At 45.2% G+C, this 27,705-nt stretch overlaps 1 protein-coding gene across 1 annotated transcript in view; it reads right to left on the bottom strand.

Moving 5' to 3' along the window:
- Window positions 1-3,995: 3,995 nt before the first annotated feature.
- The window catches only part of LOC142578119 (uncharacterized), a 186,120-nt gene continuing 162,410 nt past the window's right edge, over window positions 3,996-27,705 (bottom strand). The window contains exon 10 of the mRNA XM_075687527.1: window positions 3,996-4,114. Within this exon, the coding sequence (XP_075543642.1) occupies window positions 3,996-4,114 (119 nt within the window). The remainder of the gene's footprint in view (window positions 4,115-27,705) is intronic.

The following is a 27,705-nucleotide window of genomic DNA, read 5'->3' as shown; positions in this document are numbered from 1 at the left end:
AACTTCTCTATTCCAATTCTCCTATCAGCTCTCCACGATTGGTCAAAAACTTTTTTAGACCACCCCCACTTCACCTGTCTGTCACGCCACGTCACGAAAACCGCGATACCTCCCCATCTGATATGATGTGTACACACTGATTATGCATGATTTGACAGAAAAAAGAAAAACAGTTATTTCTGATTCGACTCCTTTTCGCCATTAGCCCTCGGCTATTGGTAAAAAGTTTTCGGGCTGCACCCACTTCACCTGCCTGTCACGCGACGTCACAAAACCGCAAGAACTCACCGCGTCAAAGTGACGTGTACGCGATAAAGATGCATTAATATGCCGAACAAAACTGAATTTTCTTCGGAATAGCCGCAGGCTGCCCCGTTCCGAAAGGAATAGAAGATGGCCGCCGCCGATCGCTCAGACGCTGGCTATTCGCACCTGCCGGAGAGCATGGGTGTATTTGCGTATAATAAAGCTTCTTGCGTGGCCGTGTAACGTTTTCGAGCACTTTCGGCACGTTTACCCCGTCATTCTGCCAATTCTTCTTTGCTGCGGGTCCACTTTAGCCTCATTCTTGAGCTTCGGTTGCATGCCACCGCGATTTTCGACCAGCCACCGCAAGCTAAGTAAGGGAAAGCCCACCAATCGTAGACGCCGGCACCACCTTCTTCATCCGGTTATCGACTTTCAGTGCAGCGGCTCGGCCCCAACGAATCCCTCTCCACTTCAGCGTTCTCCTCGCCCCTTGTCAGCCAATTAGATACGACAAGCCGCTCAGTGTAGGCAATGTTATTCGTTTTTCAAGCAAACAAAAGGGACCTCCTATGAACGAGGAGAGCGTTTTATTGGTCTGTTAAGACAACCCTGCGGGTCACCGCCCGGTGCTTGCGTTGGTAGTTACGCAAATTTGACGTCAGGAGATTGGAATAGAAACATATTGAAATAGTTTTCCGTTATAGGGCCCCAGAGTTGGTCAGGGTCGTATTGGCGGGAGTGCGTTCCGGTGCACAGATAGAACAGGCGCATCACAAACACAAGCTCGGAAACTCCTGGCAGACGACTGCACCGATGAGCGACACGGTGGGTAGGCTGGCTGACTGAACGTCTGGAAGAGCTGCCGTAGGGGCTGTTGCTTCTAGTTCGGGGTGCTCAATACGAGTTATATGTTCTGACGCCGCGGAATGCGCATATATTGCTGGGCCTTGGCATGATGATGTGTCTGCGATTATTGGGTAGCAGAACGAACTGGCGAATAATGCGGCCACTATTGCTTGTTCACAGCGTTGACATTCCTTGTAGATATCTTCGAACATTGTACAGTCCTTGAATACAAGCAGTATAAACGCGTTGTCAACTATTCCGCTCAACATGTCAGAAATCTTCTTAGATTCGGTCATTTTTTGTCAACTTTTCGACAAACGCCGGCACGTCCTCTATATAATAAATATTCAATTCAGTGGCCGCTTAGATGCGGCAACTGGCTGTTGCGTGTGGCGCGGCCACGCGGGCCTATGTTGAAAGCGATCTACGACCAGTACAGAATCTAGGTGCGCCGACGACTCATAGCTTCGTGTGGACTGTGGTGTCGCCGTTTCGTTGTCGTTGAAGCGAGAGGGTGCACCAAGATGAATTCGTCTCGCTGTTGCAGCTGCGCTTCCTCACTCCAGCATTTTGACGGCGAGTTTCTCCGGTCATCCAGGGAGATGTGTTCATTTTCGCTCCTGCTCACGTGACGCCATGCTAGTTATTTAGTTAGTCATGTTTAGAAGTTCACACAGCCGATAAAACGGCTATCCTTTCTTCGCATAATTGTCTACTAATTCGCTATCGCAATAGATGTTTAGACTTTCGGGTAGGATAGGATAGGAATAAACTTTATTTGTCCAACGGTTGTTGATGTTGGTGCCCGGGGCTAGGCTGCCAGAGTTCCATCGCCCGAGGAAAATCTTTCGAGATCCTCGGCAACGGCCCTGGCCCGCTGGACGGCCCACTCCTGGTCTTCGGGTGCCTCGCTGAGGAGGGCGGCTTGCCATCTCTCAGCGAGGCGCCCCGCTTCAGAGGGTTCTGCTGTTGTATTCCCCCTTCCTCTTTGTCTTTCGGGTAGAACTGCGGCTTCTTTGTTCTCTGAGCATCTATATAGGGCCAGGGGAAACCTGCGACAGACACCACTATGCACGCCGCCTAATTCAGTCGAAGCCGCTTATACTGAACAGGCTTACATCTGGTGTTCAAATATATTCACTCATAACAAATTTAAACAGAGTTTTGTGGCGCGCTTGTAGTGCGAAGCGTCATTTGGGAAAGTCTGCGCAAGATCACGCAAGGCCACTTTGAATTTTTCCGTTGACATTAAAAATAAATTTTCCATTTATAAAAGCGTCAAAATTATGTTGAAATCTAAAACTAGGCCTACTATTACCTACATTATTGAAAAATCATGAGAAGTAAGCAGTGGTTCAATTGTTAAATATAATTTAAAACCAGACTACCTGATTTTATGTAGAGTGTGAGGCAATAAGCTAAATTACGATTTCGAAAACAGCCAATCTGTATTATCTATGTAGTAAGGGTTCATTTAAGTTGAGTCACGGGGTCATACTATAATTGAAGGGTCCTGGATTCTGAGAGTGCGAAGGACATCAACCGAACCAGAATTCGAAGCTGCGCCCCCTTTTCACGCGCTAGAAGTGCGGCTCACGCGAAAACGACGCCGAGGCACGCGCCCATTGGTGCCACGGTTGGACCCCGCTGGGCATTATCCGCAGCATGGCCGCTATATTGTAGCGATGCCTTTTCTCGACAGGAATGCCTTTCGGCATTGTTCGCGTTCGTGAACGGTCGAATGGGCGCTCCGCCGCCGGTGTTGCGTTGGTGGTGCGCAGGTTTCAGAACTCACGAAGGCGGAAAACGCCAAAAGGCACTCGTATCGTGAAAAGGCATTGCAGCAAAATCGTGGCCATGCTCGAGGCCCTGCACGCGGGAGCATTGCAAACACGGCTCCGCCAAACAAGGTGACCGTTGTTTCTACGGTATTTGCCAGAAGAGCCGGGATATGCAGCGCTGCCTTAATCTAACAGGAGAGAAGCCAGAACGTTTAGCCCGCCAACGCGATAATACAGAGGCGGCATATAAGGCTTCGAAGGATTGTGATGCGAGTCAGTTGGAACCTACCCACACTTGGGCAGCGCACACAAAACGAAACTCGAAAAAAAAAAAGGCTTCGAACCGCGATATTCCTCTTAAGGTAGTTTCGGGCGAGTGTTTATCTACAGGATTTGCCTCCAGTTGAAAAAAAAAAGAGCAAGTTCATGTACTCATTCAATGTGGTATGGTACCAAAAACTTTATTTCGGTCCTTCAGATCATGCTGTTTACGAACTAAACATAACCCGATGTATATACACTCTGTCCGCCTCTGTCAAGCCCTCGAGTTTGCTGCAGTGCTGTCATGATTGTTGTTCAATCAAGAATGCATTTGGTGAATAAGTGGTATTCTTTCCTAACGTTCGGTGCAAAATTTTGTGAGCTTCCTAATTGTAATTTTTCGCCTTAATTCAAAGCATATGCACAAGAGACTTGATAAAACCGGACACATACCGGTGAAAAACATTAAGCATAAATTGAAGACGCAATTAAGATTTGGCGTGCTTCGTATTGTGGAGGGGCCACGGACCAACAAGGGGCTTTCGGCTATGAGCCTCACGTTCAAGTCCATACAGTAAGGGCAACATACTATGTTAGGCTACACAATTGCGGCTAAATTTTATATCGATACTGAAAGAATTACAGGTAGACATCTTTCTTACATAAGTAGGAAACTTATATAATGGGCCAAATAATCATAACTGCAGTGTAAATATTCAAATTCCTAATAAGTAGACAACTTGAATACGTAGAACGCCTACTAGAGCAACACACGAAATTATTAGTGCCACAAAATTTTATTAATGAGAAAAATGAAATGTATATATATATATATATATACTAGAATACAGTGCACAGCTAAACACTTAGGAGAGAGCGAGCCAGAGCTGTTCTGTTGACTTTTCCTGTCTCCGTCTTCGGGAAAGAGTCCACAAAATAAACACCCCCATACAGGTGCTTATAGACAGCAAGGTTACCTGAAAAGCAAAGCACGCGATTACTCATAGCCCGTTGTTCATCAATAAATGTTGCTTCAAATTGGGAAATTTTAAGCAGTGCAAACAACACCTTGCTTTTAAAGGCAGGTCATACATGAGCCAATCGAGATCTGCAGGTAGCTGATGAATCTTCTAAACCACGGTACAAATTCACTACTACAATTCTTGGTCCACTTTGAAAATTGCCAGTGTAACATAGAGTAAACTATTGGAAGTAGTTGCGAATGATGCGCTTAATGTTTCAACAGCCGTGAACGTCATTGCTTCGCAACGCAGAGGCTTCTGAGCCACTCGAGTTCCTTCCCTCGTCGAAAATTGCCCTTCGACCCACCCTATCACTCTGAAATTTGAGACACAAAGCTAATAACGAAAGTATTCTATGATGCTTCAATACGCAGGAAGATGGAAGAATCGTACAGAAAATAGTTCTCTCGTCTTTAATTGGAGATTACCTTACGTTAGAAAAACGAACAGCTAGTACCCCTAGGTGAATAGGAATGGTGTTTGTGGATTACATGAATGCTGCCTTTGTTCTTTCTCCCCCTCCCCTTTTAGAGTAACAAGCAGGATTCTTCTTCCTGTTAGCAACCCTTCCTTTTCTTTCTTTCATCTTTCTCTCTTTTTTAATGCAGTACACAAACGACAGCTTAAATTAAAATATCCAGGATGAAAGTGTTAAGCTGAGAAAAATGTAAAGCCGAGGGTACTTCCTCGCATAACCAAACTCTCCATGTTGTACTAAAATTAAATTATAGGGTTTTACATGCCAGAACTACTATATGGTCATGAGGCACGCCATGGTGCAGGACTATGGGAATTCGCATAACCAGGGGTTCTTTAACCTGCACCTAAATCTAAGTACACGGGCGTTTTCGCCCTTGCCCCCCCCCCCCCCCCCCCCGAAATGCGGCCACCATGGTCTAGATTCTATCCCGCGACCTCGTGCTTAGCAGCCCAACACCATAGCGGCTAAGGAACTATGGCAGGTTCCATGTTGTATAACGGCGTTCATTAAAGAAGAATGTTTCTAAAGGATTGCTTCGCAGATGACAGGTGAAGTGTTGCTTTTTCAGACCTTTCTTTTGTAGAATGCGTGAGACAGCCACCACTCTATCTTCCGTTTTGTCACCCATCACGTTGTGGTGAATACAAAGTATCAGCGGGGTCAAACATGAGAGTACCCGCGTACATAATTATAGACAGCTTTCGTCAATGAGGGATATTGTTCTTAATTTTTTTAGAAGGACGTTAGTGTCTGTTCTAGCTTGATGTGATTGCAACATGACGAAGAAAGAAAACCGTTTGCATGCCACGTTAGAGTAGCAATGTCACGAGTAACGGGAGTGTTACATACAAAGTCTGCCATCTGCTATAGCTGAGAAATTGCAGCAGTCCAATTTTAATGTGGCAACTGGCTGCGTTTTCATCAAGTACAAATTTCATCCAGTAACACAACATAAAACAATGTCCTAAATATGGGACAAATATATTGGAAAAAGCAATCCTTTCAAGGAACCATGAAGATGCTCTTGAGTATACCTGGTATGGAACGTTTATACCGTCGAAAACAACCCGCTTGTAGCGCCCGGCGTCAGGGCACAACCAAGTGAGTGAGACCTTCTTTTTTTTTTAATTTAGAGATACTGCAAGCCCCTCTCGGGCCCATGCAGGAGTGGATACTAAGAATCCAAACAAGAGAAGTAAATATAAACTAATTGACATAATGGCAAATATATAATACATACAAAGGTGAAAAAAACATGGCAATACACTGGACATAGATGACATAAATTAATACTAGAACAAGGTGATATTATCAACTCAGAGTGTACACCACTTGGACCCGAATTTCAACAAAAGTTGATGTTACTAATACATTGAACAAATGATTCCAGTGCGGCGGAGTTCACTGCCTCCTCAGATAACGTATTCCAATAATAAATTGCGCGAGGAAATAAACAGAACTTGTGAACATTGATGTGGCTGAGAGATTACGAGAATGTGAAAGCGAGGGCCAACACTTTAAATGCGGAACAAAATTATTTGATACGGTGTACTTTAAATGGAATATTTAGTACGCTTGTGGCAATGAAATAACGTATGGAAACAGAGATTTCTAAGGCGTCGCGAATATTAGTTTGCGTAGAATGGCAACGCTCGTTTAGATCATTCAAGCGCAGGAAAAAGGCGAGAATTTATATGCGTGATCGCAGCTTTCACAATAGGTATCATGCTATTTGCTATGACTGTGCAGCTCAAAATCAAGACGGACAAAGAAGAAGAACACGCATGCTGGTAAATGTAATTTCAGTGGCACGTTACGTTACGGATTAGCTGTGTTTAATTAGGGAACATTTTATTATTGGCGGCAGACCCCAAGTGTGATACGCGAAGTTGTAGAACACCTTGAGAAACGTCTCAATAAATTATTTCCAACACGATATATGTCACGTGGTCCTTTTTTCCGCGTTCCAAAGGCCGCTAATTATGACAAAATACCGCGTGACCGGGCGCCTGCTCACTGCTATTGTGCTGCTGTCAAGCGTGCGATGGATAAACAAGGTCGGCTGCAGCGACACTGGCCCGTGGCAGGGCGTTATGCCTGGTGCAGGTATCTGGGCACGCAGATCTTATCACATGAAGGTGCAAATGCATGCTGCTCTCCGAGCGTTGCCGAAGCTATAAAGCGTCTAAGGAGACGAAAGAGACAAGAATATCGCTTTATTTTTTTGTGCTTTAAACGGACGAGAGTTGACAGCCTGCCGATGGAGTGTAATTGGAATAAGTGGGGAGGCGGCGTTGGGCCGGAATGATTCTCCCCTGACCTTCAATACAAAAAGCGCACTTTGATTGTAATGCGTGTTCGATGAGGCCACCATCCGCTGTAATGCACATTTCGCATCTCATAGGCACATTTTACTTGGCATTCTTGATCATGGTATCAGTGATGGGGTTGCAGGCTTGTCTAATTTATTTTAGGTACTATGATGTTGTGGTTGGTGTCCATATACTTGATCCATGACGTAGCCCCAGAGAAAGAAATCGAGGGGAGCTAACTCTGGCGACCGTGCCGCTCAAGCGATGGGCCCATGCCGTCCAATCCACTGCTGCGGGAATACTTCATGAACCCATTTGCAAGATTTGCTGCTGCCGTGCGCGGGAGCACCGTGATGCTGATAACAAATGTCCTTGATCCTAGCCCATGAAACATCGCCAAAAAAATCCTCAAGCGCCCCATCAAGGATGTCGTTGACGTATCTTTCGCCTGTAAGCGTATTACCAAAAAACATGGGGCCGATGATAGTGCCACCGTAAATTACACATCACATAGTAACCGACCCCTGATATTGGTCATGTGTCTTCAAAACCCAGTGAGGGCTTTCTTCGCTCCAATAGTCAACGTTGCGCATGCTCACTTTGGAATTACGTGTGAAGAATGCATCGTCGGTCCACAGTATTTTGTTGACAGAGCCTGGGTCCTGTTCCGTCTTGATTATATTTCAGTTTGCAAAGTTCGTTCGATTATGGAAATCGCGAGCATCCAACGTCTGGTGCAGCTGCACGTGGTACGGATAAAGTTGCCTATTCTTAAGTACTCTCCACACTGGAGACATTGACACTCCAGCTTCAGTACCCATACTACGAACACTTGCAGGTGGGTGCTAAGAAAACTTTGACAGAATATCTGTTTCCACGTCCTCGCCCAGGATAGAAGGTTTTTGTCGTTTCTTCGTAAAACTAGTTTGTCTCAGCGTTTCATATGCATGCACAATCGTTATGGAGCTCGGACACGTACCTGGATGCCAGCGTTGAAATATCTCAACTGTGCGCCTTCTATGTCCACTTGCCGCACCTACAGCCAAAACCATATCAGCCCTTTCCTCATTGGAGTAAGCCTTATTTGCTGCTCCACGTTGGTCACAGACAAATAGCCTTGCTGTGGAGGACATGCAGGGATACGGGCGCCTGAGGAGCACTGGATATATTGCCGTTCGCTGGGATTGGTTCAACCGAGGTATACGTAACGCTCGATCTCTATAAGGGATTGAAGCGCCGGTCGCGGTGCACAAGTGTGAAGCCAGACGTGGCCTCCCGATACTGCGACCAAGAAGCGATGCGCACGCTTGCAACACGAGATCAAAAAAGAATGTCTGGTAGATAATAAGTGTGAGAAGGAGAGCAGACGGGAGCATTGCAAAAAGAGTCATCGTCTGAAGAAGACATGCCTTATCTTCCTTGAATATAGCCAAGATTTTTTTTTACCATTAGTTAGTTTCTTTCCCGTGCAATCTATTCGCTGCTATTCGAGCCCTAAGGTTTAAAGTGTTAGCATCATTCTTCAATTCGAAAACTACTACAAGGTCATTTGTGTACAAAGGCAAAATTGTAGTAGCCATCATCGCCTTCCATCGTTCCCACGCTCTTCACCCTTTCCTTCTTTCAAGCAGAATCAAAATGCTGCTTTCGTCTTTTCTTTTTGATGGCCTTAGACGTTTTAGCACTTCGGCAACGCTCAGCCAGCAGGATGCATTTGCACCGTCATGCGATAAGAGCCACATGCCCAGAACCTAGACCTCGCATAACGCCTTGTCGTGGACCAGTTTTGCTGCAGCCGACCCCCAGGGGTGAACCTCCGCTTGGCTACCGTTGGATCTCTTTGAGCAGACGCTCTTTCGATGCTAGCACAAAGGTCCCATTCAGTTACGACCCCAGCTTGAGGGTGATACTTCGGCAAAATGGCGGCGCATAAACGGCGCATAAACGTGTTTACGTTATCCTGTCAACAGAAACAGCAGCCGCGTGGCACCTCCTCACCTTAGCGCTCTTTGTTTTTTCTTTGATTTTATTATTACGACCCACTCCGCTCCCTCTTTACCCTTTCCGAAGCACCGCGTGCATTCATTTTCCTTTCTTTTTGCCTGTCGCCGGTGCGTTTTTTTTTTTTCAATCGCGCTCGTGCGCTGCAACAGGCACCCTTTGTGACCGTGGCTTCTTTTGCGTTAGCATGCACGCAGTCTGGTCCATACTCTGGGTGTGCCAGCATATACAAGAACATATGTAAATTCCACTTCCAACGCAACAGATATTTGGCCTCGTTTCGTCGACTTCCGTTTCCGAAAACAAATATTTTCGCAGAACTTGGTACGATACACGCTGAGCAAATAAACAAAAGGGAAAAATGGATGACATGAACATCGTTACTAAACAACACAAAAGTTCACAGACAATGAGATAACAAAAAAAATAAAACTCAATAAAACGCGAAGGCCGTTTCATGTGCACATATAAAATATTTTGATATAATGCCTTAAAGATCAAAGTGTCAAAGACCTTCTGATATGCGAACTGAGATATTCCGATATACTCACTGAGATATTTCACAAAACGGGACGACGTTTATATGACATCGCCATTCCAACTAAACAAAGGGAAATTCACTGGTAATGGCAAAAACAATGACACGTAAAATACCTAAAGAATAAAATAAAATGCTGCGATTGTTTGATTGACAGCCATACCAAAAAAAAATTAAGAGCTTACTTATAAACCTGCGCAAAAGTATATGAAATGCAGGACATGTTCATTACTACTGAACAAAATGAAAAAGACATTGGCAGAACAAAAATAACGTTGTAATAAAAACGGAAATACACATTATCACATTATTTTCCACTTGGCCACAACTTGACTAACGGCGGCAAGGGGGAACAGAAGGTAGTCGTATTTTGCAGCAGCACATAGAAAACATTCGCAGAAAGGCCTATTCCTAAACTAAAGACCAGGTAAAATAAGCCAACAACACGATTTTCCGAATGCAATGCTTAGCAGCAAAATTACGTCCCTTAAGGCAATAAGTCGTACCCCCTACTAGGCCCTCCTTTCTGCAATGAACACGACCTGTAAAATCTGCATTTAGGACACTTGCAATGCTCATGCTTTCCAAAAAAAGTGTATCATGCCTCCACATGAAGGTTGGTCGCGCGGTTTTCCCATCAGCGATTACTGAGACAATACGCAAACATGAACAGTGATTTTTTCAGCTGTTAGTACGTTTGTAGAACCTGACACACAGAAAAAGCACTGAGGGTGGAATGGAAAGGTGGGCAAGTTACTGAAGTTGCAGAATGAGACTTGGCACAGACAGCACAAGTCATAGGCCAGGTGACAATGAGGAGAAACCTCTACTTGTCAGCTTTCTCTACCGGTAATGGGTAAACGTAGCAGAATCAAGGCGCAACGAAGTCCGGAGACTCATGGAGCACACACATGCACAGGGCCGTGTTCGTGTACATGAGCTTTCTGATGTCCTTGGGCATGCGCGCTCTGCTGTTGTCTTTAGGCAACCGGAAGAACCTTCCAGGGGTTGGTTTTGAAGTATTCGTGCACCACTGCACAATGCGCGACCGGTGCGACTTGTGAAACGGCTGAAACATCGCGGAGCACAAGCACACAGCTATCGCTGACCACGAAACTGTCGAAACTGCCCACGCCGGTCAACGCACAGCAGCCCGCGCTTCCCGATAACAGCAGGTAGCGAAACAAGAAACGAAACGCAGCGGGCTAAGCTGGCGCCGGGCCAGCGGGCACGCGCGAGACAGTCGAAGGGGAGGGAGTTGCGAGAGAGGACAATGAGAGAGGAGTTGATAGAAGGAGGGAGAGGGCACGGCTTCCTGGGTCGGCACGCGCTGGCGCATCCGATCTAGGAGGTCGTACAAGGCTAGCGGATTTGCTTTCTCGCCCTCCTGATGGATGGCACCAATTACATCTGCCACCGGAGCGGCTGAGTTTCCGAGGCTGAGCCCATCTTGTTCATCCATTGCACTGCGCAAACGCCCCGTCACGTGGTATTTTTTAACATTTCGCGGGCTTTCTTTGGAACGCGGAATAAAGGACCACGTGAGCTATATTGTGTTGGAAATAATTTATTGAGATATTTCTCAAGGTGCTCTACAACTTTGCGTATCACACTTGGGGTCTATAGCCAATGCCTAAAGAGTTGAATAATTAGATATAACTACTCCGTTGTTTAAGGGAAATATAAAAGATAGCCTGAGTAACTCTAGGCCAGTGCTAACATTATGCATTCGGTGCAACTCAAGTGCCTTTTACATTAAAAACATAGGCCAATTTATGTGCGACAACCTGTATTCCACACCTCAGTACATTTAGTAGCAGGGAACTTCACGACTGCCACTTTTATATTTTAGATCACTGCAGTTGGTGCATTGTCTCATGCTGCAGTAGAACCAGGTTGGTCGGGGAACTTCATGTTCACATAACTCTTATCATGCACTCATTTACATTTATTGCCGGCCTTCGATGCTCAACGCTAACTTTGGGACACGGTTCAGGGAAATGCACAGTAGTGCACAGTCATTGCAATTGTCGTCTGCCAGTGATATTTTAGTACCTAATAACCGTCAATGCCAACTTATGTATTAAGCGCACGTTGCTTACAGCTTGATGGATGGTACTTTGCGCTCACTTTCTCTCGCCTTGTGCGGTTGTAACTGGTTCGTTAGCGATTCGCAAACACTGAAAATGAAAACAGTCTATTCTCACTCTTCGGTAAAAAAACAAGCATAAACTAAAATACAAAAATTTTGAACACGGAACATTGTGTATTGCCAGCCTCGGGCTCGGGAAGAGGGCCTACGCCTTCTTCTGATCCTTCCTTAGGCAAAGAACTGCGAAGCTCAAGATCGAAGGATACCTCTCGCAAGAGATCACGCTCGGTTCACGCGGCACGCATCAGGGCTCATTCATCTCGCCAACATTATTTAACGACGCAATGATCGGGCTTTCTAAGGAGCTTGCAAAGATTCAAGGAATCAACCATACCATCTACGCAGATGGCATCACCATCTGGTGCGTCGGCGAGAGCGACGGCCAAGTTGAAGCCGCCATGCAAAACGCCATCGATGCGACCGAACGCTTCCTCTGCGCCACTGGGCCGAGACGTTCTCCATCGAAATGTGAGCTACTTCTCTACAAGAAAAGACCCAGAGGCGGCGGCCATCGTGATTGGAAACCGGCGTCCGAAAGCGAAATACGGCTTTTCACTGGTGACGGGTCTCCGGTGCCCAGAGTGGACTCGCTCCGAATATTGGGGATGTATATCGAGTCTAACGGTGCCAATGGAATTGCACTCAGAAAGATCACCACCAAGACGGAGAGTGCTCTCGGCCTCATTCGGAAGGATCGCCAACAGGCACCGGGGAATCAAGCAAGACAATCTCATCCACATTATACAGGCTTTTGTTCTCTCCCACCTTTCGTACTCGGCGGTCATGCATAATTGGCACGTTGCAGAGAGGAACAAGCTCAATTCACTCATCAAAAAGGACTTTAAGTTTGCCCTCGGCTTACCTGCAAGCACCCACACCAAAAACCTTTTGAAAACCAGTGACATCAGGTCTCAACTGCACATCGCGCCCCTTCCCCGCAATATGCGCCCCGCAAACAACGTCGGCAGACGTCGGGCCAGAGGTACAGCTCTACTCGAGCACGTCCGCAATAAACACATTGCGGCAAGTTTCGTGGATGCCGCGGCATATGCCCAACAAGAGGCATTCGCCGTCTCCATCGTCGACACCAATTCGAGGCTCACTTGCTGCGCTACGGTACGCACTTCGAGGCCCGTGGCAGCCGAACAGGTTGCAATCGTGCTGGCCTTGCTCGGTGGTCGCAGAGTGGCAATATATAGTGATTCCAATGCAGCCATTAAGGCCTACCAAACCAGTAAGGTCTCCCCCCACGCCCTCCGCATTCTCCAAATCGCCAAAAGTATCTCTCCGCATTTTCTGATTAGGTTTCCCGCACACTTGGGTCGATTGAGGGTTCTCCCTCTAACCCAAACGAGGGCGCACACGAGGCCACGCGAGGACTCACTGACAGATCCGCCTCAGCAGTCCCCCTGCCCCGCGGGAAACCCTTACTCGCGTTTAATGAAATCACCACACACTACTTGCTGTCATGACGCGTATTGCCCCTCCCGCACCCCGCCTTATGCAGAGCGCGGGTGGTTACATTTACAAGCCCGTGCGTACCCTAACCTCGCGGTTCTTCATGCCATATACCCTGAAAGATATCCCAGCGCAGACTGCCCTACCTGTGAACTAAGGGCAACATTGGACCATGTGTTGCGGGAGTGTGACGCCATCGGCTCCTCCTTCAGCAAATATAGGTGGGTTGTGCTCTTGGGCAACCCTGAGCTCAACGACCAAACTGGCCGTCCAGAGTGCCCGCGATCGGGCCGTCAAGCTCGGCTTGGCGGTCCCTACGTGGGACTAGCCAGGTGGTGCGGGGTCTACCCTGCGTCTTCTCTGGACCGAAATCAAGTTACTTCACTCACTCACTAACTCACTCACACGGAACCATTCTGGAATCGCTCTCTACTTCCTGGCATTTGGTTCAGTAATATCCCGTTCACTGAAAGGAATCTCTTGAATTTGTAATAAATAAATGTTTTCTAATATCTAAGCGCTCGCATAAGACTCATTTACGACCATTTCTGCCGCGACCAGACGGGAGCAATTCCTCTGGACGCGAGATTTTACAAATAAACGGAAAACGCACGAGGCGAACGCGTAATAATTTGGAAAAAGCAACAGACTCCAATCTCGGCGACATTTACAAATATTGGTATTACGACGTTTTTGCCACTAATTAGGTGCACGTTGGTCTTGCTAAAACATCAGCCTCAAGTGCCTTGGCACATCCTTAAGAAAGCGAAACGTATGCGGCTTCCCATTCCAGATCACATTTTGAAAACAGCACACCACGGCAAACCTTGCCCCGCTTCCGCCTCCTGACCGTCGTTTCACAACAACTTCGCTAATTCTGCAGATTCTCTGACGACGATTATTAACTCTGCTCCCTCGCCAAATAGCTTACCGCAACCTGATAAGGACATGCTTTTCATTATTGGGGATATCGAGCACGAAATAACTTTAGTTTCTTGAAAGTGGCAGAGGCGCTCTCAAGTGTTGCTTCTTCATAAGCAAGTGACATTTTTCATTTTAAGATTTATTTCTTACTTAATACTTCCTATTGCACGGCATAAGAAAAGTTGTATTACTTTTTTTTTGCAACAACCCCTAAGAAACCACAATACCATAACGGGTTCATTTTATTGAATTCAAAATCGCGCCCCGAAAAGTTTAGAACAACTTCTAGAATCCCGTCAATAATATTTTCTATACTATATTGATTTACCCAATCCTAAACAATTTGGTTTCACGCATAGGAAGAGTGCACTTCCCGCCTTATACGCGCTCTATAAAACATTCGAAGAAATCAAACACGAAAAGCTTTGCTCCGCTCTTTTGATTTGAAAAGGGCTTTCGACAGCGTTTCGCATCCCACAGTAATACACCTTCACATGACTACCTCGAAAGCTTTTGTCTGTTAATAAACTATTTGGTTCTAGACTGTTAACTGAACACTGCCACGCCGCACCTTCAACTGGAAGTCCTGAGGGCTCGCGAATAACTCCCCTACGATAGAATATTATCATTCACAGCCTTTAAGTATACCCTTCCCGGCGAGTGTGCCAACACGTATATACGCCGACGACAGCTGGTTGTCATTTGCGCGACCAAACGCTTGGGGAAAGAAACAAGGGTACCCGAGGCACTTTTGTTATCTCGGTCTGTGTGCATAGTTCAAAAGTCACCATCAGCACAGAAAGGAGCTGTTTCCTAGATTTTCCTAACAGCCATGCCAATACTCGAATTCGCAACCTCGGTATTTGTTTAACTTCCGCGACTTCTCACCCCCCCCCTCTCAAATGTGAACAAAAAAAAAAAACTTCTCGGAGTTACTTTTGATTTGAACCTTTACTCAACATCAAACTATCTCCAAAGAAAATCAGAATTTTCTTTTTAAAGCACGCGCATTTCTACGCCTATCCAACGAGGAAACATCTCCGTCCGTCCCGTAAGACGAATCGCTATAAAGAAATCAATGCATTAGAAGAAAAACACAATAATTTCCAAAGGAAAAAAGTCGCAGTTGCACTCGAAAGCCGAAGCATTGATTGCTATAGGAAATTAGTAGACCGCTTTACGAAGTAAGGATATTAGTTTTTTCGGCCGTATAAACGTGTAAACATTCGCTCACTAACTAGACATGCGCGCACAAGAAAACATGAAGTATTTCACCCGATGACCGCGGAAACTCCCTGTCAAAACTCTGCAGTGAGGAAACGCGGCAGCAGCAGCGAGCGAATCGACCTTGGTGATGTCTCTCGCGTCAACGCCAACTTAGCAGCGAAAGAACAACGCACGCGAAACTATCAGCACTTGGCGTGGATTTTCTCACATTCCAAATGGCTTTATAAAGATAGGGCCCGTGCGGCCGTGCCATACGGCGCCGCGAAGTGTGTTCACCGGGCCTACTCGTCGACGAGTGTCCTCTGCAGTAAGTATCACTAAGCGTTCCCGTGTGGCAGCCTGCCAATGACACTAGCGGCGAAGTACACTCGCTCAAAATGCACTTAAAGTTTCCCCTATGACACGGGTATAACCTCTGTCTGCTTTCAAAGCGAAAAGCATTGCCTACCTTGACCGATGTTTCTTTTCTAATTGACTGGGAAGAGGCGGTCAAAATAGATAACCGGTTTAGCAGAGTGATGCCAATGTCTGGAGTTGCTCCGCTTCCGCTTGCTCAAATTACTGTGACCAATCAAAAAGCGTAGCGCCATGCAATGGAAGGTTAAAAATACTGCTAAAACTGATCATCAGTGAAGAACAGTTGGCGGAGCGTTGCCTTATACGTGCGAGAATGGCTCAACAATGTTACAGTGCCTCGTAAAAATTTTATTAGCTGTAAATGAATTCGTTCTACACAGCAGCTCCGCATAGCCAGTGCAAGAGCGATCGGTGGGTTGAGCTCTGTTCCCTTTGAAACGGGGCAGGCTCCAGCTATTCCGAAAAAGCTTCGGTTTTGTTCGGCATAATAATGACATATTTGTTGCGTTAATGTCGAAAAAGGCTTGGAAGCAGAAACAAATTTTCATTTGCTAGGTGTAATTAGGGATTATCAGTGTAAAGACGTCACATCATATGGGGAGTTGCCGCATTTTTCATGACGTGGCTTGAAAGACAGACGAAGTAGGGGTGGCCCAATAAAATTTTTTAGCAATCAGAGGGCTGACTGTGGACATGGAATAGAAACTGTTTGGTGAAGCTTTACGTTATAGCGCCCCTAGTGAGCATGACAGGTACATTCCGCAGAACTTGCTCGGGATGCATAGTTGTCAGTCGACAACACCTGTCTTGTCGCCTCTTTCATCCTGTCTTGTATTCGGGCTCTGTGTTTATCTGTAAACACTACTCAACTAATTGTCCAGCAGTCCGTTTTAATATATTACATATTCTTGTAAAGCTAGACTCCTTCTCTCAATAATATAAAATTAACAAGTAATACATGGGTAGCTAACAGTAGATTCAGTATTTAGCTCAATTTGTACAGGTGCGATCACTGCTAGCCACAAGACGGGAGCCCGTAGCAACTGAAAGCCCCTTGATGTTTAAAATCAGCGCCATCCTTTGAACTTTTCGCGCAGTCTCGCGGTTTTTCCTAAACCTTTAAAATTTCGTAATGTAGCGGCAAGCTTTGAAGAATGCCGCCTCCTCCACTCGCATCCTCGCACTGGCCGACACCGTGTTGCTATTGGTCTACTGACGTATCGTGGCGCTTCGCGCCGGCTTCCTTTATTTACAGTCGCGCGCCAATGCCATTTATGTGGAAGCGCATGTTAGCACCATTGCTCTTGCTTGTGCGTTGTGCTTTTGTTTGTGAACTCCATGGAATGAGATTTACGGCAACTGCGACGCCCCATCGAGGCGTTTTCTTTACAATGAGTTGCTGAGCCTTTGGATGTCGGAATACATTCAGCGCAGGCAAGAATCCCTTGCGGAAGCCGCCCGGTAAGCGCGACGGATTACGAAAGACGTAGATTCAACGAGTTGAGGGGGAGAAATCAGACCGTCATCCTCCACGAGACAAGTTGCGAGTCTCTGATTGCGTACGCTGTAAACTGATTTATACCCTTAAAAGTGAAAAGGGTGTAAATGTGTCTATAACTCACACCCATAAGGTGTGATTTATATAACTGACACCCTAAGAATGTGAGTTATAAACGCATTTACACCCTTTTTCCCTTTTAAGGGTGTAAATTATTTTGCAGTGGAGTATGTTTCGAGGCATGCGTGATTTGCTGCGGACCATAACGTAGCAGATGTGACAAATTTCACTGAGCATGTTGCCATTTACCTGCAATTTTTGACACAATTCCTGCGCGACGTGTACATTGTTTATATAAGCACTACGTGGTCTAATTTTGTGCGTTTAGTCGCTGTGCGGGCTAACAGGCTTGAATTTGCAGGCACGCATGGCTGCGTGCGAGAACTCGGTTACGAAACTGCTAGATTCAGCATAGTCCTTTTGAATAAATTTGCGGCTCGAGCGCGAAACCTCATCTTACGAAATAAACTCTATGCCTTTTGTGGTTGCTTAAGGTTAGAGCTAATAGCTTTGTATACCGCTTTCGTTCGCGGTCATCGTTGGCGGTCGGCCGGTGGATTTGGGATACAAAGGCACCAATTAAAACCGTGCGTGCTCTCCCGAAATCCAGTAACGGGGCGCGTTCCTCGCCGAGCGACACCATCATAGATATTTGAGACGTACACGTGCTAATTGGCGTGAGCTTTAAAGTGCGTGAGTATTGAAATGCGGCAGTGGAACACTCGTGAAGAAAACGCCCGGTCGCGCGCTCCTTCGCTGGCTCGTTCAGTCGTTCGCTCGCTTCGGTCCTTCGCGCGATCGTAATTTCACAAATCTCATATCTCGCAAATGTTATTTCGGAGCGAGCGCAACCATACTCAGTGCACGCAACTCCAAATTACTGATGGTGCAACTCGGTTCACGGCAAGTGCACCACTTCGTGAAGAGACCAGCTAACCCGCGATGAAGTGTTGCACGTGATCAGCCACTCACCTGAAAGACTAACATTTTTTTATTCAATAAAACCTCTGTATAACCTTGTTTGAGCCTGAGTGAAACGCTGTTAGCGAGTCACCACTTCGCGAACGAATGCTAAACTGATTTCATTTCCTATGTGCGCGGGGTCCCCACTCGATGATCAGCCGAGCGTATTTCTGTCGACCTTAAGGCACGAGAGACATAATAGGACAAGCGCCTTTGCGCGTGCTAAGAAGATTGGCAAAGTACGCATGAAGGCTAGCCCGTAGGCGGCATGGTAGCTTGTAATATTCTATCACGCCTTAAGAGCAACGATCGTTCGTGCCCTCTGCCACCCTTTGTGCGTAATAGGGGATACGCACCGCGAATTCACCCGGTAAGGTCGGCGCGGAATATTTATTTATTTATTCAGTTTACCCTACAGGCACTGAGGAGCATTGAGTAGTGGGGGTTACGGAAAAGTGACATATTTAACGCAAGGAAGGGAACTATATAGTAAGAGAAACAAATAAGTTTGTACATTGGAAGAAAAGGAACACTGTCAAACATTGGAAAAAATACATACAAATTCAAGGAAATACAATGGAAAACAAAGTCCAAAAACCATACAAAGGCGAATACAATACAAAGTCGTACAACAAAGTGAAGCGAACATGTGAAGTTCCAAATGTTTACGAAATTTGGCAGGATCTTTTATTGAGACAATATTAATTAAAAGGCTATTCCATAGTGTGATGGCGCGCGGTAATGCAGAGTTATTGAATGATTGTGTGCGGCCAAAAATGCGCCTGAGACCGAGATGATTATGAAGTCGAGTAGATGTACGAGAAGGAGTTTCAAGCGACAAGCGGCAGGACCATGAGTTATAGTAGTATTTATGAAAGAGGCATAGGAGAGGAACAGAGCGGCGGGAATCCAAGTCCGGCAGGGGGACGTCGCGTTTAATTTGGGTAATGCTAGATTGACGACTGCAGTTAGAAGCTATAAAGCGGGCAGCATGATTTTGGATGGATTCCAATTTATCTATTAGGTATTGTTCATGAGGAGACCAGATCGATGAAGCATATTCAAGTTGAGGGCGTACAAAAGTTTGGAAGGCCTGTTGACGGATGGTAGATGGCGAGAGGTGCAAATGACGACGTAAAAGCCCTAAAGTTTTGTTAGCTTCAGCGCATATCTTCTCGATGTGAGAACTCCAGGCCAGGTTAGTGCAAAAATAAACGCCAAGATATTTGTAAATAGAGTCACGGGGAACTTCCGACGAGCAGATTTTGTAAGGAAACTTAGGATATGATTTTGTACGAGTGAAGGAAATAACGCAGCACTTAGATGTGTTAAGTGTCATTTGCCAACGGTCGAACCACTGATTAACTAGGTGAAGGTCATTTTGCAAAGTTAGATGATCATCATGACAGTTAATCGTTCTGTAAATGACGTAATAATCCGCAAAAAGTCGTATGCAGGAGGAAATGTTGCTCGGTAAATCATTTATAAAAATTATGAAAAGAAGAGGGCCTAGCACACTACCCTGGGGTACACCTGACGTTACAACAGACGTGGAGGAGCTAAAGTTATTCACAGATACGAACTGGTGCCGATTAGATAAGAAATTGCGAAGCCAAGATAATGTTAATGAGTCAATCCTAAGAGCAGTTAATTTCGCTATTAGACGACAGTGAGCAACTCTGTCAAAGGCTTTTGCACAGTCGAGAATGATGAAATCAATAATTTTGCTGTTATTCATGCCATAATGTAAATCTTACGTAAATTTCAATAGTTGGGTGTCACAAGACAACGCTTTACGGAAACCATGTTGATTTTGAAAGAAAAAGTTATTAGATTCAAGATGGTGGGATAAATGGCAGGCAATGATGTGCTCGAGAAGCTTACAACAAATGCATGTTAGTGGAATGGGGCGGTAGTTACCAGGTGAGTGTCTGTTTCCATTTTTGAATCTAGGAATAACTTTGGCTATCTTCCAGTCAGCAGCAAGAGGACCTGTTAATAAAGACTGCTGAAAGATGTAGTACATGATCTGACTGGATATAGCTGTGTTCTTTAGAATTAATATTGTAAATGGCACATGATGTAGACACTTTAGATCACGTATTAGTTTTGAAATACCTTCAACACTAATATTTATAGGTGACATGAAGCGATAATGACTTTAATTAGGTTACAGAGGGCCTGCCGGAGGCCCGAATCTTAGCGCTCGATCGTAAACGTGTTATTCACAACGTTGTGCAACAAGCGTTTGACAAATGTTGCGTACCTAATTTCAGCGTACGCGATACGTTCGGCGTTGTCGTAGGACGGCGAAAACCAATATCTTTTCGTAACCCCTCACATACCTAGTAGACATGTACAGGTATTTAATGTTATATCACATATATTCTTATCATCATCATCATCATCGTCATCAGCCTGGTTACGCCCGCTGCAGGGCAAAGGCCTCTCCCATACTTCTCCAACTACCCCGGTCATGTGCTAACTGTGGCCATGTCGTCCCTGCAAACTTCTTCATCTCATCCACCCACCTAACTTTCTGCCGCCACATGCTTTCGCTTCGCATCCCTTGGAATCCAGTTCGTAACCCTTAATGACCATCGGTTATCTTGCCTCCTCATTACATGTCCTGCCCTGCCCATTTCTTTTTCTTGATTCTAACTAAGATGTCATTAACTCGCGTTTGCTCCCTCACCCAATCTGCTCTTTTCTCATCCCTTAACGTTAAACCTATCATTCTTCTTTCCATAGCTCGTTGTGTCGTCTTCAATTTAAGTAGCACCCTTTTCGTAAGTCTCCAGGTTTCTGCCCCGTACGTGGGTACCGGTAAGACACAGCTGTTATACACTTTTCTCTTGAGGGCTAATGGCAACATGCTGTTCATGATCTGAGAATGCCTGCGAAACGCACCCCAGCCCATTCTTATTCTTCTATATTTCAGTTTCGTGATCCGGATCCGCGGTCACTACCTGTCCTAAGTAGATGTATTCCTTTACCACTTCCAGTGCCTCGATATATATCGTAAAATGCTGTTCTCTTCCGAGACTGTTAAACATTGCTTTAGTTTTCTGCAGATTAAGTTTTAGACCCACCCTTCTGCTTTGCCTCTCCAGGTCGGTGAGCATGCATTGCAATTGGTCCCCTGAGTTGCTAAGCAAGGCAATATCATCAGCAAATCGCAAGTTACTAAGGTATTCTTCATTAACTCTTATTCCTAATTCTTCCCTATCCAGGCTCCTGAATACCTCCTGTAAGTACGCTGTGAATAATACTTGAGAGATCGTATCTCTCTACCTGACGCCTTTCTTTATTGGGATTTTGTTGCTTTATTTATCGAGGACTAGGGTGGCTGTGGAGCAGCTATAGATATCTTTCAGTATTTTTACATACGGCTCCTCTACTACCTGATTCTGTGATGCCTCCATGACTGCCGAGGTTTCGACTGAATCAAAAGCTTTTTCGTAATCAATGAAAACTATATGTAAGGGTTGGTTATATTCCACACATTTTTCTATCACCTGATTGATAGTGTGAATATGGTCTATTGTTGAGTAACCTTTACGGAATCCTGGTCTTTTGGTTGACAGCCTGGTCCTTTGGTCAACAGCAGTCTCAGGTCTTCCTGATTCTATTTGCGATTACCTTAGTAAATACTTTGTAGGCAACCGACAGTGAGCCGATCGGTCTATATTTCTTAAAGTCCTTGGCATCCCCCTTTTTTTTGGATTAGCATTATGTTAGCGTTCTTCCAAGACTCCGGTGCGCTCGATGTCATGAGGCATTGCGTATAGAGGGTGGCCAGTTTTTCTAGAACAACCTGCCCACCATTCTTCAACAAATCTGCTGTTGCCTGGTCCTCCCCAGCTGCCTTCCCCCTTTTCATAGCTCGCAATGCTTTCTTTACTTCTTCCGGCCTTAATTGTGGGATTTCAATATCCTCTAGACTATTCTCTCTTCCAATAACATCGTGGGTGCCAGTGGTACTGTACAAATCTCTATAGAACTCCTCAGCAACTTTAACTATCTCATCCATGTTAGTAATGATATTTTCGGCTTTGTCTTTTTACGCATACATCTGATTCTTGCCTATTACTAGTTTCTTCTTCACTGCTTTTAGGGTTCCTCCGTTCCTGAGAGCATGTTAAATTCTATCCATAGTATACTTCCTTGTGTCAGCTATCCTACGCCTGTTGAATAACTTCGAAAGTTCTGCCAGTTCTATTCTAGCTGTGGGTTAGAGGCTTTCATACATTGGCGTTTCTTGATGAGATCTTGATATTCTTATACGGAAGACAAAAGCTACTTTTTTTACCATGAAATCGAAGCCTTTTGGAAAAATATAATTGCAACATCACAGTTATTTCTCAGGCGATGCGCTGAACCTTCAAAGCTTCAACTATTCTATGTGTCTATTATGCTGACCGAGCTACTGTTTTATATTTAATTTGTATCTTCTAGATTTTCCCGCGTTTGCAGAAAAAAATGTAGCTTTGCAATTTGAGCAGCTTTTGCTAGTACCAATGGCACCCAAAATATTCAAATAGTGAAAATATTGGTTATTTGGCAATCATATCACTTTGTTGTCTTGCCATGGACACTATATGAAGGTGGGATTTTACAATACGCCCTCGGAAAACAATGTCCATTGATACGTTCAGGCTCAGCTGAGCAAGAACAATGAATTATCGCTGAAATGGTAGAAAATTTTCGGCAAGAAACATAAACGAGGACAATGAGTTTTGGACTTCAACGAACACGCGGCAATTTTTTTTTCACTATATCTCTGACGGTCGAATAAACGCTGGTTGATTTGGCGTGAAATGACCCTGTTTTGAACTTATCAGAAAATGAACGCAAAGTATAACTTTCCGAGGACTATGGCTGGCACCGTGACAAATTATCGTGAGCAACAATCGGAAGAGCCTGATCCGAATATGCGAACAGCTGTGGGGAACACGGCTGCGTCGGTATACTTGTATGATCACTTTCGTGGATATTTTCTCTTTAGTAGATTTCGCATGACTTGTCACGAGACGTATCCGCGTTTTCGCTGGCATTGTCTCTGGCGTTCTGCCAAGTTTGCTAACTTTACAAAGTACCAAGTGCGCCGTCGGCCGTATTCACTTCGACGAGTCCAGTGTCGAGTCTCGAGTAACCTTCAAAGTCACTGAGATTGATCAATCTAGAATACCCCATCTATAGAACGAAGCATCCAGCTTCTGTGGTTTGAGCGCGTGATGCGATTAGCGCTGGCTTGCATTGCGCTGAACGACAATCGCCTCATGATCCAGCGAGGCAGCAAACAGTGAGGCATTTCAGAAGTGACACACAGCTTGTGTGTTACATCTTGGTCGCATAGCTTTTGGTAATACTTGCACAGCATTCGTCCTCTGAAACTCTAGCCATTGAGCAGCGACTTGCTACAAAGAATTAAAGCGGCACAAAAGCGCGGTAGTTCTTTATGACGGAGAACAGGACTATGTTAAAAGAGGGTATCATTATAATTGCGTTAATGTGTCTCAGTATTTTTCATAAATTCACTGATGTTGCAAAGGGTTGTTGGGCTCTAGCTCTTCTTTATTCTCGACAATGCGCACGAAGCTTCCCGTTTTTTCGCAATAGCTTCAAGAAGAATGCAGCCGCATGCATGAGCGGGCTTTTAGGCTTGATTGTGATTGACTGACACCGGTAGCACCTCATCACCGGTGTTTTTGAGTGGGGCGAGATTCCGCGGTGCTGAGCTTCGTTATGCTCATCAGTTGGCTGGATCGGCAATCCATACTGTCGTGTGAATCCCGCTTAAGCCAGCGGACTTCGTTGCTGTTGACAACATGACGATGCGAACACGGAAGCAGTGCGAGAGGCAGCGGCGGAGGGAGGAACTGTAGTAGACACGCGCCGAGCGCTCCCACTATCAATTTGACTGCGCGTGAGCCGTCAAAGAATAGCTTCAGTGATTCACAGATTCAATAGATTCAAAAATTAAATGAAAGAGAAAATTTGAGGCAGGGTAATGCGCTAAGCAAATGGCATAGGCGTGATGTGCGCCACAAATCTCATGAAGTGTAAAAAAAATTTACCACGACACACAACTGTAATGGCGCAGCATCCTCGTGATAATCTATTGCAACTCGATTTTGCGCGCCAAAGAAGAAAGGTCTGCAGCAGCTTCACATCGTTAGTACCCAAGCGAACTTCCATGTTTCTCCAAAAGCATCATGCTGATTTCAACCAGAACCGGGCTAATATTTTCTTGTCCTTGGAACTTGCGTTTGAACCGACATCATCCGGTTGAGAAAGCTACCAACTACTCCGAACAGGTATCATTTTTATTCTGAAGTTGAACTGGAACCAAACTGGAAAGCGTGAACCCGAACGGAGTCCAAAAAATATTTCGGTTCGACACTCTGGATTGAAGTATTCGAACCAGCAGATATCACGTAAAAACATACACCTGCATCGACTGGAATGCTCCTGTCAAGAATTACACCCGACGAATTTCCTTAGCACGACGCTGCGAATGCTTCGATGCCGCAGGCGTCAATTTTTTCTTGGCTTCGGATTGGACGTGCAATGGGCGAAGTTGGAGAGGTTGGTTACAACGTTATTAAACTCAAGATCACGGCACCGTATTATGCTTTCTTTTATATTTCATTATTCATAACTGCCGAGTGTTCTTGTCAATACATATCTATTTTTGAACAGTACCCTAAATATAATTCGCTAATTCACCACTTTCATAAAACTGATCTGCTTCCTCATCGTCGTGACTGGATGTTTTAGCGTAGGTTTGTACAACCTTTACTCTATACCTCTTATTAGGTGTGATTACGACTACTGCTACCCTCCCATTAATGCTGTAGAATTCATCAATGTTGCCCGCTATGTCCTTATGGACTAGGAATCCTACCCCGTATCGCTGCTTATCTGGGAGACCTGCATAGCAGAGGACATGGCCGTTAGTCAGCAGTGTATAAGCCTCACCAGTTTGTGTAATCTCACTAAGGCTAATGATATCCCAAACAATGCCTGATAGTTCAACAAAAAGTCATGCTAAGCTAGCCTCACTCGAGAGGGTTCGATTGTTAAAAGCTGCAAGGTTCAGTTTCCATTTGCGGCCTGTCCGGACCCAGAGATCCTTAGCACCCTCTGCTGTGTTACAGGTCTGACCGCCGCCTTGGTCAGGTGCTGTGCAGCTGCTGGGGACTGAGGGCCATTGGTAATTGTAGATATCATCAGGGAGGTTGTGGCCGAATATTGCACCAGGGAGACCAATTTCTGTCCTGGTGAGGGACTGTCTTTATTCAAGCTTAGTCAGCCTTCCTAATTTGGTTGTACCAGGATTAGTATAGCCCCACTCGCTCTCGGCATCTTTCGCCGGTGTCAGGCGTCCCCCAAGCCTGCAGATGTAGTGCACTGGAGAATGCCAAATTTTAAAAATAAGACAGAAAAAAGAACGGGGGCGGGGGTATTTGAACTTCCGATTACCGCGACCGAGCATTCGACATAACTCAGTAAGATAATCGCGCAGGCAGCAAGGCTACCCTTATAAGTACGGCCCAAAGCACCCTACATGCCTAAGAGATCCGCTGATTTATCCGCCCTCATAGGTTGCACGATATAGTGTCGATTCTCGGGGGCCCTAGTCTCTTGTTTCCCGAAACTCAGGCATGGGGAAAAAGCAGGTGGGTGAACCGGCAATCGGCAACTAAGGCGTCGATTCTAGAAACGCTAAGGGAGAGATGCTGTAGAATTCGCAGAAAGGAATGAGCTGAGAATAATGAACACCTTTTTCAGGAAACGTAGCAACAGAAAGTGGACCTAGAAAAGCCCTAATGGTGAAACAAGAAATGAAATGGACCTCGTACTTTCTAGGGATCCCAGCATAGTGCAGGATGTCATAGTTCAATTATCATAGGATAGTGAGAGCTAGGATTCACCTCAATTCGAAGAGAGAAAGCGTGAAATTGGTCAAGCAAAAACAGGTCAACTTGAGGCAGTCACGGTAAAAGCAGACAAATTTTGGCTGGTACTTGTAAGCAAATATGCAGCCGAACAGAGAGATGATGATGACATAGAGGTAATGAATGAAAACGTAGAGCCGCTGGCTTGAACTGGGAGGCAAATCATCAAGGCAACCAAAAGGCAAGCTCTCCCAAGTAACAAAGGACCTAATAAAGAAACAGCAAAGAATTAAAGTGTCCTTCTCAAGAGATAAGATAGAATTCGCGGAATGGTCCAAATTGATCAACAAAGGGAAAATAATGGATACTTGAAATTATAACGTGAGAAATACTGAAGAAGCCCTAAAAAATGGGCGGAACCTGAAATCAGTGAGAAGGAAACTTGGCATAGGACAAACCAATATGTATGCACTGAAAGATAAGCAGGGTAACATCATCAGCAATCTCGAAGGTATAATTAAAGCTGCGGAAGAATTCTATACTGGCCTGTACAGTACCAAGAGGACTCAGGAGTACTCTATTGGAAACAATAAAGAAAGGTTTACAGAAATTGCTCCTATAAGAAGAGATGAGGTCACAAGGGCCTTGCAAGGCAAGAAACGGCGAAAAGCGGCAGGAGAGGATGGAATAACAGTCGATTTAATCAAAGAAATAGGAGACATATTACTAAGAAAAGTGGCGGCGCTCTATACGAAGTCTCTATCGACTGCAAGGGTCCCAGAAACCTGGAAGAATGCAAATAATATACCAATCCGCAAAAAAGCAGACGTTAAAGAACTGAGACATTAGAGGCCCATTAGCTTACTCCAAGTATTATATAAAATATTTATCGGAATAATATCCAATCAAAAAAGGGCAACAGTGGACTTTAGTCAACCAAGGGAACAGGCAGGCTTCGGGAAGGGATACACTACAACGCATCACATCCATGTCATTATTCAGGTTATCGATAAATCCGCAGAGTACAGTAAGCTTATTTGTATGGCTTTCATAGATTACGAAAAATCATTTGATTCTCTAGAGATGCCAGCAGTCATTGAGGCATTGCGTAATCAAAGAGTACAGACCGCTTACGTAAATACCGTGGAAAATATCTACCGATATTCCACAGCCACCTTCATTCTACACATGAAAAATAGGAGGATACCTATAAAGAAAGTGCTCAGACAAGGAGGTACACTCTCTCTAATGCTATTCACTGCGTGCTTGGAAGGAGTATTCAAGCTATTAAACTGGGAAGGTTTAGGAGTAAGGATAGACGGCTAATACCTCAGCAACCTTCGGTTTGCCGATGACAATGTTGTATTCAGCAACACTGCAGACGAGTTACAACAAATGATTGAGGGCCTTAACAATGAGACTGTAAGAGTGGGGCTGAATATTAATATGCGGAAGACAAAGATAATGATAAATAACCGGGAAAGGGATCAGGAAATCAGGATGGCAAGTCAGCTTCTAGAGTCTATCAAGTAGTAAGTTTATCTTGGTTGATTAATCACAGAGAACCCTGTCCATGCGAAGTAAATTCACACAGAATAAAAATGGGTTGGATCGCATACGGCAGACATCGTGAGCACCTGACTGAAAGCTTACCGCTATCATTGAAAAGGA

The sequence above is a fragment of the Dermacentor variabilis genome, chromosome 4, assembly GCF_050947875.1.
Source record: "Dermacentor variabilis isolate Ectoservices chromosome 4, ASM5094787v1, whole genome shotgun sequence".
Classification (NCBI taxonomy): Eukaryota; Metazoa; Arthropoda; class Arachnida; order Ixodida; family Ixodidae; genus Dermacentor; species Dermacentor variabilis.
This window is presented reverse-complemented; position numbering and strand designations above follow the sequence as displayed.